Source organism: Ornithodoros turicata, chromosome 5 (genome assembly GCF_037126465.1).
Source record: "Ornithodoros turicata isolate Travis chromosome 5, ASM3712646v1, whole genome shotgun sequence".
NCBI lineage: Eukaryota > Metazoa > Arthropoda > Arachnida > Ixodida > Argasidae > Ornithodoros > Ornithodoros turicata.
In genome coordinates, this window is record NC_088205.1 from 62,506,528 (window position 1) to 62,523,635 (window position 17,108).

The window sequence follows — 17,108 nt, forward strand, 5'->3', positions numbered from 1 at the left end:
GAGTGTCGCCCCTGGCGATGAAACACCCGAATCATCATCATCAAAATAAAGATGTCGTTGTTGTTGCCACAAAGTGTCAAAAAACTGCGTACACCTCCCATTTTCAACAAATCAAGGTTAGAGAACGAGGACATTCCGAATGATGATCGCCACATTCTCATATTTTTGCTTTAAATCCAATCCAATCCGACGCGGAATGGTGGTTTGCAACACCCGGAAAACGGAACTTCAACGCATGAGATACACCTAGCCGAATTTAGCAACCTCACGGGATTGACCACGGAACAGTATAAGAAATATAAGTGGCAGCACGATCGTTGGCGCGTGTGGACGTATTCTGCGACAGCTCCGGTGTTAGGCTTAAAATCATTCTCAAGAGATTGCTCGTTTTGTATCCTTTTGTTAGTTGTGTGAGTGTGGTTTTCAAGTGTGCGTTTCTAGCGCTGAACGGCTTACAGAGTGTAGCCGGGTCTCGTAGGCTGAGACGCCGGCAGAGCGATGGATGAGGGCCAGGACGACCGCATCCTGGTTTTTAAGGTAAGAGCCCCTCAGGGGTACTTTGGGAAGGATGTTTTGGATGCGTGTAAGAAGGTAGCCCCCGGCAGGGTCCGCGGTGCACAGAATCAGGGTTATGGCTTCTATGAGGTAGTTATGAACGATATGGAGGGTGTCAGGTTACTGAAGGAAGAGGGAGGTGTAGTGATTGGTGGAAAAAGGGTAGAGGCATATTATTTGGGAGCGAAAATGCGAAGGATAACTGTATTTCGATACCCCATTGATTATCCTGATACCGACTTGGAAAAAGAGTTAGGACAGTATGGATTGGTGATCAAGACTCAAAGGGAAAAATATGGTGGAGAGCATGAAGACTGCGAAACTGGAACAAGATTGGTGATCATGGAGCTTAATGGGGACCTGCCAAATTTTTTGACGGTGAGGGGTGTCAGAATTGAGTGCCTGTATCATGGGGTCACACGGAGATGTGCGAAGTGTGACGCAACTGATCACCTGGCTCGTGATTGTAAGGCTCATAGATGCCGCTGGTGTGGGTCTTATTACGAGGTGGAGTGCGGGAAATGTAAAAGAGACTTGGCAAGAAAAAGGAACGTCCCGGCGGATATAAGGCCATCGGCTTGGGGAGGTGTGGTTGAGCCAAAGAGTACGCCATGGGTGTCAGAGGAGAACTTTCCAAGTTTGGAAAGTACAGAACAGCAGGAAGTGCAGCAGGAGGTTGTGGTGGATGTAGTAGGGGGTGGAGGTGTAGATGTAGTGGATGATGTCAAGTTGGACACCACAGTCGTAGAGAAGGATGGGGAAGTTAAAATTAAAGAGGTTGTCAGTGGGAAGGAACAGAGAGAAATGGGGGCTTGTGATAAGCAGCAAGAGGTAGGAGAAAAAGGTTTAGGGGAAGAAACGAAGGTCAGCAAGGAGGTGGAGGGAAGCATAAATGATGAAAGTAAGCGTGAAGGAACGGAAGAAAAGCGAGGGTCAGAGGTTCGCATTGGCAATGCTGAAGAGGAAGGAATCCCAGGACGATGCTTCCTCAGTAACAAGCACAACCTTAAGTGTGTCTTCAGTGTCACAAATTACATATTCTGACAGTGGAGAAAGCTTCCACACGATGGTATCAGAGGAAAGTGCAGGACAAGAAAGCGAGGAAGTTGACAAATTTCCTCCACTTCACTCCAGTCTATTATGACGTTCAAATTCCTAACATTTAATGCAAGAGGATTTAGAAGTAAACCGAAACAAAATGAAGTAATCCAACTATCGAAATTTTTGGGAGTTAACTGTACCCTAATTCAAGAGACGCATTGGCACAAACAACAAGAAGCAATGGAATTCGATAAAATATTTAACACAAAGTCGTACTGGAGTTATGGAACGCACAACTCAAAAGGGGTTGGTATCATTTTCCTACAACCAAGGAGCATAAGAGTACTTAAATTCGAAAAAGACATCGGTGAGAGAGATTATTTTATTGGGGCTCACAATTTTATACTTGGTGGAGACTTTAACTGCGTAACTGATACTATAGATACATCATCAGGAAAACATTCCAACAGTAGTGGTGCTAGACACTTCGAGTGGGCAATACAAAAATTCCAGCTACAAGATTCGTGGCCAATAGCAGGTGGGGGAGGAACGGGCTTTACCCGCCTCAATAAAAAAGGGGGAAGTAGAATCGACAGAATATATATATCAAGTCGAATGGCACAGAAAGTAAAAGACGTTAAAACTATCGAAACAATTGACATTTCCGATCACAGGGGTGTCTTGCTGGAAGTGACAGAAATGGGGTTTCCTGGTTCCCAACGTCCATGGAGAATGAATATAAAGTTGCTCGACCTCCCAGAAGTTGACCAAGAAGTCAAACACATAATCCAGAGAGGGGTCAAGGATAGTGACCATACTTTTATTTGGTGGGATAAGCTGAAAAATACTGTAAAAAAGTGCCTTAAGGCCTGGGGGAAGAAAAAAGCGCATGAGAAGCGTGCAATGACGCACAAGCTCCAGGAACACTTGCGGCGGTTGCAACAGTTCGGCGTGGGAGTACTCTCCGGTGTGAGCTACACCTCCGCCAAAGATCACCTCGCACTCCTGAGGGAGGAAAGGTGGGAGGCGTTGAGGTATATGGCGGCGAGGGACATCTAGAGAAGGAAGCCTGGTGCTCCCGGAGGCTCCTCTCTAAACATCTGGCTTTAGCGCAACCGCCCATGGAGGCCCTCATGACCAAGAGCGGACGAGTCACCAAGCAAAGTGAAATAGCCATTGTGGCAAGAGAGTTCTACGCTAACATGTTTGAGAATGGACTCACGGCAGGTGATTCCTTCTGCGGGGGAAAGGCAGGAAAAGGCATAGAACTTAGCTGCAAGGAGGTGCAGCAGGCTGTTAGAAGCCTGAAGAATGGGAAGTCGCCGGGACCCGACGGGTTTCCGGCGGAGTTCTACAAACGGTATTGGGACATCCTGGGCCCCTCTTTGGTGAAGGTGCTTAATGGTGCACTCCAGAAAGGTACACTTCCAGAAACCTTCCTGGAAGGAACGCTCACTCTGTTGTGCAAGGACCAGCAGCGTAAGGAGGAGTTGGGCGCCTGGAGACCCATAACGTTATTAAATTTAGATTATAAAATATTAGCAAGGGCAGTCGTGGGCCGAATACAAGGAAATATGGAAGAATGGGTGTCACTAGCACAGGGTGCTGCAGTTAAAGGTCGAAGAATTCAAAGGAAAATATGGGAGCTAAGAGATGTTATAGAATGGACAAGCAGAAGGAGAATAAAGAGTATTCTCATGACCTTAGACCAAGAAAAGGCATTTGACCGGCTTAAACACGCGTATTTAAGAGATACATTAGAAGGAATTGGGACGGAAAATCCAATAATAAACACAATAGGAGCCATGTATGAAAACGCCAGGAGTAGGTTACTTATCAATGGGCAATTGGGAAAGAGCTTTCAGGTCAAAAGGGGAGTAAGGCAAGGTTGCCCCCTTTCTCCCCTGCTGTATGTGTTAGCCTTTGATAGGTTATTACGAGGGCTGAACCAGTCTGAGGCAGTGAAAGGGGTTGGATTACCTGGGGCAGTACAGTGTAAAACCATTGTGGCCTACGCAGATGATCTCACTATGGTAGTTCAAGGCGAAAAGGAAGTTGAGAAAGCTCTAGAAGTAATGGAAGAATATGGGACAATCAGCGGGGCGAAAATAAATAGAGACATATCAAAATTGATATATTTAGGTGGGGAGAAGCCGAGGAAAGATCTGGGCTTGAGTATTGTGGAGGAGACCAAAATCCTCGGAGTCAGGTTTAATAAGGACGGGGTTTCACACAACAATTGGATGCAGTTGGAAAAATACGTGGAAAAATTGAAGGAAGAGTATGTTGAACCGGGAACGCCACTTACAGCTCGAGCGCAGATTGTCAAAAGAATTATGATACCGAGATGTGCGTACCTGTTTTCTGTCGCTTACCCTTCTCCTGAAATATGCCGTAGAATTGAGAAACTCTGCTTTCAGTTTATATGGGATGGGAAAACGCAATGGGTAGCGCAAGAGAAAATGAAACTGCCTATTGATGTTGGGGGCCTACAGATTGCTGATCTGAAACAACTGTCAGAAGCACATGCTTTACATGAAATATATAGGATGTTGGATGGCAAGGACATCGCACAGCAGGTGACAAAATTTTGGCTGGGAATAAACATAAGACATTTTCGCCAACACGGGATAGATCATAGGAGTCCAATGTCGGAATGGCAGCCAGCAATTTATGAAGCAGGGAAGCACACTTTGCTGCAATTGAAAAGATTAGACAAGAGCAAAGACTACAGCGGAAGCTCAGTCGCTGAATTATACAGAGATCTGAGGGGAAAGAAATAGAGAAATATCCATCTACAATAACAGCGGAAGCTTGGAAAAGAATTCTTAGTTACTGGTTAGAAGGCAAAAGAAAATAATTCCTGTGGAAAATTGCGCATGAGGTCATACCAGTGAGGGACAAGTTTTATCTGTGGGGTGAAAGCCGCAGAAGAGACTGCGAGCTTTGCGGTCAAATAGAAACGGTGAGGCACGCCGTCTTCGAGTGCAAGGTACCGATGTACCTGTGGTCCTGTTTTAAGAAATATTTTGGATTAAGTAACTTGACATTTGAAGAAGCTATGGGAATACATGTTGGGAAAGTAACCAAAAGACAACAGAAATTTTACATGTTAGTAGCAGTCGAAATCGCATATCAAGCTTGGGTAAACAGGTGTAGAGTGGTGCATGGTGGTGACTGCTGGGGTAAAGAACGAATGAGAAATATAATCAGCTATTACGTACGAACTTGGCTTGGGAGGGAGCGGTTAAGGTTAGGAGCAAAAAACTTCTCGAAACAGTGGCAGTGTAAAGGGTTCAGGGTAGTGGAGGGTATTATTAAATTTAAATTGGCAGATTAGTTAAATGAATTTAGAATATACTACCGCCGCAAGACAAGGAGGAGATCTATCGGAATTTTGGGGTGAGTTAACTGTAAAGCACAGGAGTGTTGACGCTCTTCTGAAGCACACGATACAGCGTTACACTCAAGTGCAAAAGCAATGGGGCAGAGTTTTAGAACTGGCCTCAGTTGTTGACTTGGTTGGGGAAAATAAAGCAAATCAGTAAATTAAGGATATAGGGAGTGGTAGGCTAAAAGATAAGGAAGATGGGCTCACTAATTTTGTGACTCATCTAATCAGTCAACAATACAATAAGCACGAATGCCAATATGGCTGGTTTTCCACGATGATGCCAATACATATATATATATAGCGCGAATGGTGATGTAAATAGAATACCTGTTGGCAATACAAGAATAAAAAAGTTCCTGAACCATAGCACGTACGGCGTACGTTGCGGTGCTGTTTCCGGGAAGATTTTTTCAAAAAAAAAATAGCACGTACGTACGTGCGTGATGTAAATAGAACACCTGTTAACAGAGCCGCCGGGGGCGCCGAACGTCAAGCCCTGGCAGGTTGGTTGGACGGTACAAAGTAGGAATGAAGAGAATTTGAATTTACGGTCTCGGCAGCGCAAATGGGAGTTTTCTTTTCTTTGTTTACAAGACTTCTGAAGGCAGTGAGGGGGGGGGGGCGCTTCAGATTTTCCCTGCCCCGGCGCATCTTGCCTCGCGACGGCTCTGCCTTTTAAATAAAATTTTCTGAACAGTAGCACGTACTACAATAGGTAGCTTGATGACAATACACACACGTACGCCTCGAAGGCGTCGATGCCAAAGAAACGCCTTGAACAAAAATATCAGAGGCGCTTGTTATGGCCCGCATTCAAGATGAACCCTGTCTTGGATACCGCTGGGGCGCCGTCGCGCCGCTATGGCTACCAAGTTCTGTTCAAGATCTGCAATGGCGCACTGCCTGAGATGCACTACCAACGCGAGATCGACTCAGCCATTGGGGAGTTTCTCGAATATCCACCTGCGTACAAGTTTACACCGCAGTACACGTTTTCCGTGAATGCCCGGTGGCCCGCAGAGTATGATCAATGCTATCTCGAAAATGTCGCTTGCGGCTCCCAGCTGGGCTCCAGACAAAACCGTACGGTACAACAGAAGGCAAGCTTCGGGTTCTGTTCACAGCAATAGCAAAACAAGGTCTTTGGAAGACCCGATGCATGGACACCATACAGTCCAGGCAGTGGTGTTCCGTGATGGTGTTGGTCGACCGTGTTGGAAGTGAGGATGATGATGATGATGATTGCAGTTTTTATGGCGTACGAGCAACTAAGGAAGTGAGGTGAAGCAGTGTCTCCAAAAGACAGTTGCTGATGACGGGTGAGACAGCGTTTTCGTCTGCGTGGACCTGTGTCAACATAGCCGAGGTTTCTAACTCCCGGGTGAAACTCTTAACAACTTTCTAGCAAGAATGGCATAACTTCAGTGCTTGAGAACTTAGTTGCGAACGTACATCGTAAAAAGGAAAAAAAATTCGTGGAGAAAGGTCGTTTTGAAGTCATAGGCCACCCTCGTGTAAATAGGCGGCGATTGGATTTCATCTGTGACACCTAAGTAATATTTGTGAATAAAACCTTTTCAGAAAAAAGTTATTCACATCCTTGCTTGTCTCAGTTGGCAATACCAAGTTATTCCGGTGTTGTTTGTGGGAAGATTTTTTCCTAAAAAGTGTGTTTCGAGGCGAAAGAAAGTCAACAATCATACTATAGAAATGATACAGTCAACAATACAAAGTGTGCTTCTCCAGCATTTTAAATATTTCCAAGGGAGGGAACTGGTGAGATATGCGGGATGGTAGAAAAGTGAAGCACAGCGGTGTTGTCTAGAGTCACTAAATAAGCTACGTAGTGTAAATCGGTAATCACCAGTACAGCAATAGACAAGATACGGTTAACGAGCGGGCTAAACGGTTAGAGAAAGTTTAGGAAGACGAGTACACAGTCTTCTGTGGCCCATCTCATAGAGTCAATAATAGAAAGTGTGTGTTTCAAGCGTGGTGTAGGCAAGCTTTGTGCTTGTCCCGTCCCACAGTTGGCAATAAAAGTTGTGGATAACTGTGCCCTACGCTGTGCCGATGAGAGCCAATGAGCTCAGAACGGCCGTCTCTCTTCAGACCGACGTTTAAAGAAGCACAGAAAGCGCTGCATTCACTACTTTTTTTAAATACCAAGCCGTTAACCTGATGTGATTCATTAGAAAACTACATCAATCACGCAGAACTCGATTTTAAAACTGGCGATCGTGCCCAACGATGGCAATACCCGCAACTAGCCGTCAAAGTCGCTTTGACGCCACTACGATATACAGCCGTACCGCCCGCTAACTGGTTTTGGAAATGCGTCGTCTGCTACATAGGGAGAGAAATGCAAAAAAGAAAAAGAAAAGAAAAGAGGAACTGTGGAATGTGCCGGCACCGATTGGAGCGCGTTGTCTCTTGTAACCGTAGTGACATAACCGGGGACGTTTCTCTTCCTCCTCCTCCTCGCTTCGCCCTTTAGAGCGAGCTGAGCGGGAACGCGCACGTCGATGCTCGGGGGCGTGTTTTTTAAAAGGAAAATGTTGGATACAGAGTTTTTTTTGTGTGTGTGTTGTTGTTGGCTGTCAAGTGAAGTCACCTCCTTTCATAATGCGTCAGAGAAAGAAAATCCTTCCCGAGCAGCACAATGTACTGAAAGTCGAGTGCAATAGGGGTGGACGGGTAGGTGGAAGGTCTTGAACAGACTTGTGGAACTAAAGAGCATTGATAAAACACATACCGGCCACCCCTATTGCACTCGACTTTCAGTACATTGTGCTGCTTGGGTTGGGATGGCTTTCTGGGCTCCTTTAACCTTTGTAAGACATGAGTTTGAACTTTTGACCGTGTTTTCGTCTGATATATGCCGACATTCTCAGAAGATCACACACACTGAGAGACACTATTTCCTGTATAACTTTGAAATGGGAATTTTCATGTTATCCTACCATGCTGTTAGAGCTCGTCATGACCAAGCGTTAGTCACCTCATGTGTTTTGCTGCAAACACACGGTACGTTCGAAATGGGCGCCGTGATTGTTGGGCGACTGACGACATTCGTGCAGCATACCCCCCCCCCCCCCCCGCACTATTGCCAGTGACACACAGATTAATGCGTGAAACCTTTATTATGCTACGTTCACACTATATCATCGGAAGCTGCGAACGCGGGGAACTCATTCAGCGCTTTTACGGCATTCGCGACCCCCGCGTTCACACTGTGCCCCGAACCCCCGGAATGCCGGCACTACTGGCACTACCGTACTCCGCTACAAAAACTGATCCATTTCATTTTTCAAACTGTGCTCAAGCTCCACGCATGTAATACGTATAATATCGTTGTAATAAATCAAAATAACAATTGCCAAATGCGTATTTATTGCGTTATATACAGCAACCTGTAAAGCGATGCCCGTTTCGAGCAGCAGACGACACATGTCTCAACACAGTCGACACACTTACTTCCTCGTATTCTTTCAGCAGCTGCTATGATGAGGTCTTCATACCTACGTTTCCGCTCCTCTTGCGTTTTCTGCCGTACCACATTTAGCGCTACCTTAAGCTACGTTCACACTGCGTCAGTGAACGCCGCGAATGTCGCGAACGACGGAGATGCCGGTGAATTTGTCACGTTCACACAGCAATCCGTGAATCCCGCGGACGCCGCGAAGGTGCCGAAAGCCGCAGCGCGAGAGTAGACATTGCTTCTACTTTTGACGGGAGTGCCGGGAAAGACGCGAGTCTGGACCAATCAGCGCGCTCCGCGAGCGAGAATGCTGGGACGGGAGAACAGCGGCGTATAGAGAGCAAACGTTGCGGATGCGTAACCTGGTCTACGAAATTCTAATCAAGACTCTAAGGTAGCGCTAAATGTTCCACGACAGCAAACGCAAGAGAAGTGGAAACATAGATATGAAGACCACATCATAGCAGCTGCTGAAAGAAGACGAGGAAGTAAGTGTGTCGACTGTGTTGAGACGTGTGTCAACGACGTGTGTGAGTTGTAGATGCCTGCTGTTCGAAGCAGGCGTCGCTTTACAGGCTGCTGTATAAAACGCAATAAATACGTATTTGGCAATTGTTATTCTGATTTATCACAATGACATTTTACGTATTATACGCTTGGAGCTTGAGTACAGTAGCGAAGAATGAAACTGAGTTTTTGTAGCGGAGTACAGTGGTGCCAGTAGCGCCGGCATTCCCGGCGTTCGGAACACAGTGTGAACGAGAGGGTCGCGAATGCCGTAAACGTCGATGATGTAGTGTGAACGTAGCATTAGAGCCTTGATTATAATTTCGTAGACCAATGTTACGCATCCGCCATGTTTGTTGTCCACGCCGCTGCTCTCCTTTCCCAGCGTTCTCGCCCGCAGAGCGCGCTGATTGGTTCAGACTCGCGTCTTTCCCGGCACTCCCGGCAAAATTAGAAGCAATCTCTACTCTCGCGCTGCGGCTTTCGACACCTTCGCGGCGTCCGCGGGATTCACGGATTGCTGTGTGAACGTGACAAGCTCACCGGCATCTCCGTCGTTCGCGACTTTCGCGGCATTCACTGGCGTAGCGTGAACATAGCATGATCTATACCACGCCACATCGCTCATTCAGATGCCTGGAATAGTTTGGAAATGATGCGCGTTCTCGATTACTTCCAAATTTCGTGACGTGGCCCCGCCGATCATGACACCCCCGAGAAAGACGTCGTTCTACCTCAAAGTCCCATGGCTTTCTATTCATTTCACGATAGAATAACATACGTTTGCCCCCTGAAACGAGTTTATACCGAAAACACTTGGCGTTTCAAACGCTTCCAATATCACGCGGCGTAGTTTCGTGCGACCACTATCAAATACTTCTATACCTCATATATCTCTACTCGACCCTGTATATGTGGAGATATACAGCGAAACGGTTATTTTGCTTTGGGGTGGGGGACGACTTTTATTATAACGGCAGTGGTGCTGCTTTCTCGCCGACTCGTGCGGACAAGAGGCGCATCAGGAACCCGTAAAAATCTATCTTCATCTACACTGCGTGCTTTATACGAGCAATCGAATTGATACTCCCCTCTTTCTGTCGGGGCGTGCGTCTATAACTCAAAGAGAGTATCAGCGAGAACCCGTGTACCGGGGACGGATAGTGGTCAGCAGCTCCTGGCAATCGGACAATCGCCGATATAATGATCGCCATCGCCATATTCTTTTGCCGTTCGTGTGTTTGCTGAGGTAGCCTGCCTTTATAAACTGCATCGTATCATTTTCCTCTGGACTGTTCTGGGAATCGTGGTCGAATAGCTTTTTTTCTGCTTAGAAATGGAGTAAGAAGGTTCATTGCAGTAGATTATAATTCTGTGATGGTGAAGGGGCATCTGATACTCACAAAGGTGACGATGATCCTGACACAAAGGCAACCAGCCATGAATCCGTTTTTCGTGTACCTTGAATCCCGACGTTCGAGATAAGCCCTAAAAGGCATTGAGGGCTATCATTTTTTTTTAAATTCTAAAATGTTCATTGCGTAATACTTAAAGAATCCCGGAATGGTCGATACAGGTGTCTTTAATTGTTTCCGGACGACGCACACCCAGTCGAAATGAGCTCGGACGTTTTACTTTCCGAAAATATAAAAAAAAGTTCAAATGTTAGTTCATGATTTGAGATGAGATCTAATCGTATACGTTATTGCACGAACGGGGAATTTGTAGCATGCTTCCAGGAATAATCCTCGTAATGCAGGTGTTTTGTTCCGGTCAAACGGTTTCAGAAACACAAAATACAGTAGCGCCATCGCGTAAAATATCATAGAAAATCTACAGGTTCTCTCTCTCATTTGAATCCGTTGGTCAGTCAATTTAATCCAGGCGCGGCCCAATTTAATCCATTGGTCAATCAATATAATCCAAACGCTATCCAACTTATACACGCTCCCATAACTGGCAGTTTGTCATGGCCGAAGTCTCCATGCAAATATCAGTACTGCAGTCATTAGTCGTCCTTTAATGGCTACTGCGAATTTTAAACATCGTAATAGGGTTATTCATGACTACTGTTGGTTACTTCGTGCCATAGCTCGCCTTTCTACGACTACCCCTGAATCAAACAGTGTCATGCGGCGTTTTGACACTGGTGACGTGATGACAGTGGCAGTCATACAATACTGTATGACACTGTTTGAAGCAGCGGTAGCCGTGCAACGTCGACTCATGACCAGTATCATGACGATACAAGGGTCCTTCAAGGTTCACCGAGACCCTTATTAATTTAAATACAATGGAAACGGAACCCCAAACTACGTCAGTTTTTCAAGGTATTCGCTATGCGCATCCACATAGAGACAGCATATGCTCGAAACCGAGGAATGACAATACCAATAAAACAAAGGAGGCCGCCTTCTTTACAAAACTGCTTCGACTGCGACCTAATTTTGTAGATGCAGTTGAGTGCAACATCGGACAATAATCGTTTGAATCAGGCATTCGGTAAATGTACGTGAACAACAGAGTTACAATGGCTTCCTTAATGGATGGACAGAGGGCTCCCCGTGCCAAACACTCGATGGAAAGGACCGTCAGGAAACTTCGGACAAAAGTACTTATTGCATCCCACTAAGCGACTATCTGAGTTTGTAGACTTTCTACCGTGGAGCACTCTGAGCGCGGCGATGCATTTATCTCAGCCGAGCTGCCTGGAAGTAGCGACTTTTTCCTTCGGGAAGAATGCTCCTCCGTCTCAGATTTGTGTCCGGTGAGAGATGCTGGGCATCACCGCACGCTCAGGCAATAAGACACGCCGTCGTTGCTGGGTAGTACGATACCTTGTTGGTAAGGCTTCTCAATGGCGATACAGGACAGACGTAATTGTATCATCATGTAGCGCACTCAGTGCGAGGGTTTTTGTTTTTGTATTTTGCGAAACGTTTTTGTTTTTATTCTGTACATTACAAGAGGAACATACTCTGTTTTTATCTCTTATCTGTTGTTCGGAGAATACTGTATACTGCCTTTGTAGTGCGAGGTATGGTGGAGCGGGTGCAATATATAAACCTGTGATCGAAGAACACGTGCTCAAGGAAGAGCAAAATTAACAAGAAAAAAAAAGTGTACTCAACGAATTTACTTCGCGAATGTCTCGTTAGCGAGTTAAGAGTACTGGTGGAATACGTAGTACGGCGGTTGTTTGTCTCTTGTGATTTCAAAGCAAATTTTGCAAATTGCTCACACATTATTTCCATATCTGTCTTTACAGTTTTTCTACTCCTTCCATCTGTGCACGTGCGTTTTGCAGTTCAGCAGTTTGGGCACCATCGTCGGACATGGCAGTAAGCTAATTTTTGTGTAAAGTGTTTCATAGATACATCATCAGCCTCTTACTCTTTGCCTCTTTTTAGATAAAGCACAACACAAAAAGAAATACGGAATATGTGATAACATTGGAGCACAATTCTCGTGTAATAATGTTCAAACTAAGAAGACTATGTCAATGCATCTCTTTCTCCCAGTAGTCATGCACCAGAGACGTTTGAAACGTTGTACATGTAATTTCCTTGGGTCGTACTTACGTTTTACAAGTTATTTTCGTAGTTTAACGTAACAAGGAAACACTCCTCATACAGCTCCGGGGGTGCCGTCCTTATAGGTTGACTTGGTGGAAACGCGGTAAGAGTTAGGGTGCTCTTCTGCAGTCCAGTAGTGTTCAGCAGGCAAAGCACGCTTTACAGCAGAAGCGTCAAGGTTCTCACCTGAATCAGGGATGGGCAGTATTTAAATACATTGTAATTGAAATACTACTACTATTAAAATACTACTAATACTATTAAAATATAAATACATGTATTTGTTTTGTATTTGAATACAGACTTGAAAAATGTATTTGTAATTATATTTAAATTGCAATTTTCGGGTATTTATTCGTGTCAATACTTTATAAATACTCATAAATACAGAATATATTGACTCACATCTTAAAGTGTCCTACATTTGATCTTTTCCTGAACAAGGGCGCGTTTGGGGCGCAGTTATGCCGTGTTTGCGCTAGCATGCGCATGCGACAAACCATTTTAGATGGCGAGTTTTTCACTGTTGTTGAGAACAACGCTCGCAACAACCCGAATACCTTGCTGTACGAAGCACCTTCGTCAAATTTAATGTGAGCCTTTGGTGAGCCATCGGTACCTGTGGAGATGCTGTTCTCCTTTACGAATGTTACGAATGTTACGAATGCGATTGTACGGCCGAACAGAAGATGCCTAAAAGATGTAATCTTCGAGAAACTTCTAATATTAAAATTGCCATGATAATCTAACAAATAAATGCAATTGTTCCGTGCTGATTTGTTGTTATGATCATCGTTATTTGTGTAATTCCAGATTACATCTTCCTCACAGTATTTATGGTAGTAGCTATGGTATTTAAAAACTGTATTTATATTTTGTATTTAAATACTCACATTGAAAAGTATTTATGAAGAGTATTTAAATACCCCTTTCAACAAAATATATTGTATTTATATTTAAATACTATCAAAAAATATTTATGCCCATCCCTGACCTGAATGTACATTTGGGGTCGTGCTTTTTTGCGTTCCGTGTGCCATTCCTGATTCGATTGGATCGAAGAGGGGGGAGTGGGGGTTGCTGTTTTAAAATGTGTAATTCGGTCTAAAATCGGGCGCTATTGATACATTCAAGTGCTAAGGGGTGGTTTTATTTCTTTGTGTCCAGAAAGCCGCCTGCGGAAATGCATGTCGTCAAACATACATACGTGGCCATTTATTGTGACGCTTAACTTACCCTTACCCTATTGCAGTCCAGCGACTCTGGCTGACGTTTCCTGCCAAAATAAGTAGATTCCCAACTCCAGCGACTCGCACGAACAAAGCCTGTATTTCCACGTAGAGGAGAGAGTGTGCGTCGTGGTCATTGTCTCGAGTGTGTTTGTTGGGTCATAGGCGTGTGCAGCACTTCATACAAGTTACCATCCCTTTAATCATTAGTGTAAAGCCGCAGTGAACGAGTAAATCTCGTTCTCATTTAACTATCCTTGAACAAACTGCTTTTATTTCCTAGTGGTCTCTTCCTAGATTGTGTTTTTTATATTAAATAAACATTGTATTTTATTGTACTGTATTTCAGGCGTCATGTACGTCTTCGTCGTTCTGCTCATGATATTCTCTGGCCTTTCTGTCCTAACATCGGTACTCATGCTCATCGGTCTTTGCGTCGTAAGTACGAGTCGATACATCTCCTGCGAGTGAACAGAAGGCTATTTTCCGCCAGGATACTCAGTTCTCCCCGTTCCATCTCTGACTCAATTTTCTACGCAGGAAATTCGATTTTTGCTTTTGCCTTGGGTCATCTCCGTTGCCCTCACTACGCTCTTAGACGTCCTTCTTTCTTTCTGCATCATAGCAGATGCAGTAAGTACCCATAGAAAATGCGTAGGGTAACAGAAACTCTGATGACGGCATCTCCTGCAACAGAGCCCGTGTTACGAGAAGTTACTATTAGCCACACGATCCTTGACACGTGTTCTTTTTCAGATAAACGACACGGTGACTGTTATCTTCTTTGTCGTAGACTACATCGTGTGTGCGTTGAACGTAAGTATAAAGTTTTCTTCGTTGCGATGAACACGAGCGTTCCCGTATGGCACGCGTGAAGCGACCATCTGTGGGTGTTACCGCCAGAGGGCGGCAATACGGGGCTGCCCAACATGAAGTGCATATTTTTTTCTGCTCCCTGGAAAATACCGCAGGAACGGTACACGCTATTACTTTCGTCCACAGTGCACGGGGTGCTTTACAATCACGTCATGAATTCTCAGCTTGGAGATTTGTTTCAGTAAATTGTGAAAAATGAGAACATGCTAAACCGTTCTTTCCTGTTAATATACCCTGAGCTGCCGGAGCATCGGTTATGCTTCAAAATTAATTCAAACTTTTATTAATCGTTTCCTCAGTGTTAGACAAACGACGTATAGTGACGTCACCACCGCCTTGCAATCAAGCATCGAGAAAACTGCACGCGAGTGAGCCGAAGTGTATAGGGTCTTCGCTTTAGCATACTGTATAGTAAACAAGGCTTAGGAATGTAGTTCTGACCAGGCTTGGGTAGTAACTAAGCAACTTGTAACTGTAAGTAGTTACTTTTTGCAGTAACTAGTTCCTGTAACTAGATACTTTTCACTTGTCACTTGTAAATGCAACTATATATATAGTTACCGCTTTTTGTCAAAGTAACTGTAAAATTAACCAATAGAGCTACTCACGTATTGCAATATTTTCCACGTGTCAGTCCCCTATTGTCATTTTGTCGAAGCTTCAAATACCGTGTTGTTTTTCTCAACCAGGAATATCGTGAGTTATGTCAAAGAAGCATAGGAGGGCTATGTTAAAGGGGATGGGACACTTTCATACATGTGCACTCTTAAAAATGAACTTCACCGCATAGCACGCTCCTAGCCAACCATCATCTCCAAATATATCCTTATCTGCCCTGATTTGTTAAAAACCGGAGGCGTACGCTTTTTTGTGACACTTATTCTGTTCATAATTGTCACAAAAAAGGCGTACACCTCCGGTTTTTAACAAATCAGGGCCGATAAGGATACCTTTGGAGATGATGGTTGGCTAGGAGCGTGCTATGCGGTGAGGTTCATTTTTAAGAGTGTGGTTCATTGCATCATGGACGCATTGTGCCGCAAGCCAAAATACTGAGGAAAGCGATAGCTATAAGATAACATTAACGATTAGCTTAAGATTGATGAAGATTAACGAGCGATAAGATTAGCGATATACAAGTCCCGGAACACACTCCCGAGCAAAGTGCAGACGTCAGAGAGCTCAGAGTTGCGTCCATTCCCATTAGCAGCCGTAAGCGCGTGACTTCTCGTGCGCTGCCTCACTGGCGGCGCGAGGGCTGTGACGTCAGGGCCGCATGAGTTTCGGTATCCCCGGTGTCCATTTTCTCCGCTTCTATTTCCCTCTTCGCTGTGAAACTTTCATTGCAGGTTCACGTCTGTGCAAAAAACCGCGTTTTACGTTTATCTGAGATAACCGGAGATGACCTGTTGTAATTCCTTTAACATAGTACTGCTCGTGGTGATGGCTGCTTCTGCACGTCAAGCCAAAACAATAATTACAATTGAATGGCTGACTAACAAAATACTCTTCGCTTTCAATATTTCCTCAGTAGAGCACGCTTATACAGTTCTTTTACAGTACTGCTGAACCTCATGAACATTGTCACATGTCAAGATGAGAAGTACGTAAAAAAAAGAAGAAGAAAAAAGCAATGACCACAGTGGCCCCCCAAACCACGAACACGTTTTAGAAACATTGTTTACTCCCGAAACCAGGCTGCCTGCGATGGAGGCTGCCTGCGATGCAGCTGATACTGCAATACCGCACTCCAATATTCGGCGAGCTTCGCTAGGGAACCGATTTTAAATTACGTAAGTTGAAATGGTAGAGACCCTCTCATCTCTGAATTAAGGGCGCGTTGGTGGTCCTTGTGTAGAATGTAAATTCCGGCGGGATACGAGAGAGCGCAAATGAGATCCGTAAACCGTGGTTTGGAGCGCATCGGGATCTCCGTCCATTTCAGGCTAATTATTAAACGGAAGTTACCTCGGTGAAACAACTCCGAACAGTACGTAGCTCATTAACCATGCATTAAAGCTCTGAGGTCGCAACTGCGCTTAGGAAGTTGGGAAAACCAGGTTTCATTAAGTGAAATGCGCGAAAAGTCGGCGTTGCTACTTTGAGCGCTCGAAAGGTGTTAAGTTTCGTTAAAGGTTGTGGTGTTTGATTGTTCTTGCTCGCAATGTTGAAGTCCCATTGCGTGCCGGACTGTTAACAGCCCGGGAACACAACTACGTGAGAATAGGGTCTCTGTGCGATTACTCTGTGCACTTTCGTACAGCCAGCCTATTAACTACTTAATCTTCTTCTTCTTGTTGTTTTTCCTTTTTTGTTGGGGGGGGGGGGGTCGCTATCATCGCCTTCGAAACCTGTGATCGCTCTTCAGAATACGTACCCAAAGAGTTCTACAACAAAAAAAAAAAAAAAAAAAATTTCAAAGGGATTTATGAAAGTAGCAAGGAAAATAC

General features: G+C 44.8%; 1 protein-coding gene across 2 annotated transcripts in view; it reads left to right on the forward strand.

The window, feature by feature from the left end:
* Nucleotides 1-17,108, forward strand: part of LOC135396123 (uncharacterized) — a 289,187-nt gene that overhangs the window by 239,044 nt on the left and 33,035 nt on the right. Inside the window, exons 1-5 of one of the 2 annotated variants that reach the window (XM_064627161.1) lie at nt 311-537; nt 12,247-12,319; nt 14,132-14,220; nt 14,323-14,415; nt 14,539-14,598. In XM_064627161.1, coding sequence (XP_064483231.1) covers nt 499-537; nt 12,247-12,319; nt 14,132-14,220; nt 14,323-14,415; nt 14,539-14,598 — 354 coding nt within the window. In that variant the 5' untranslated portion in view covers nt 311-498. Of the gene's footprint in view, nt 1-310; nt 538-12,246; nt 12,320-14,131; nt 14,221-14,322; nt 14,416-14,538; nt 14,599-17,108 lie in introns of those variants that run through there. The other variant, XM_064627160.1, reaches the window with a different exon arrangement.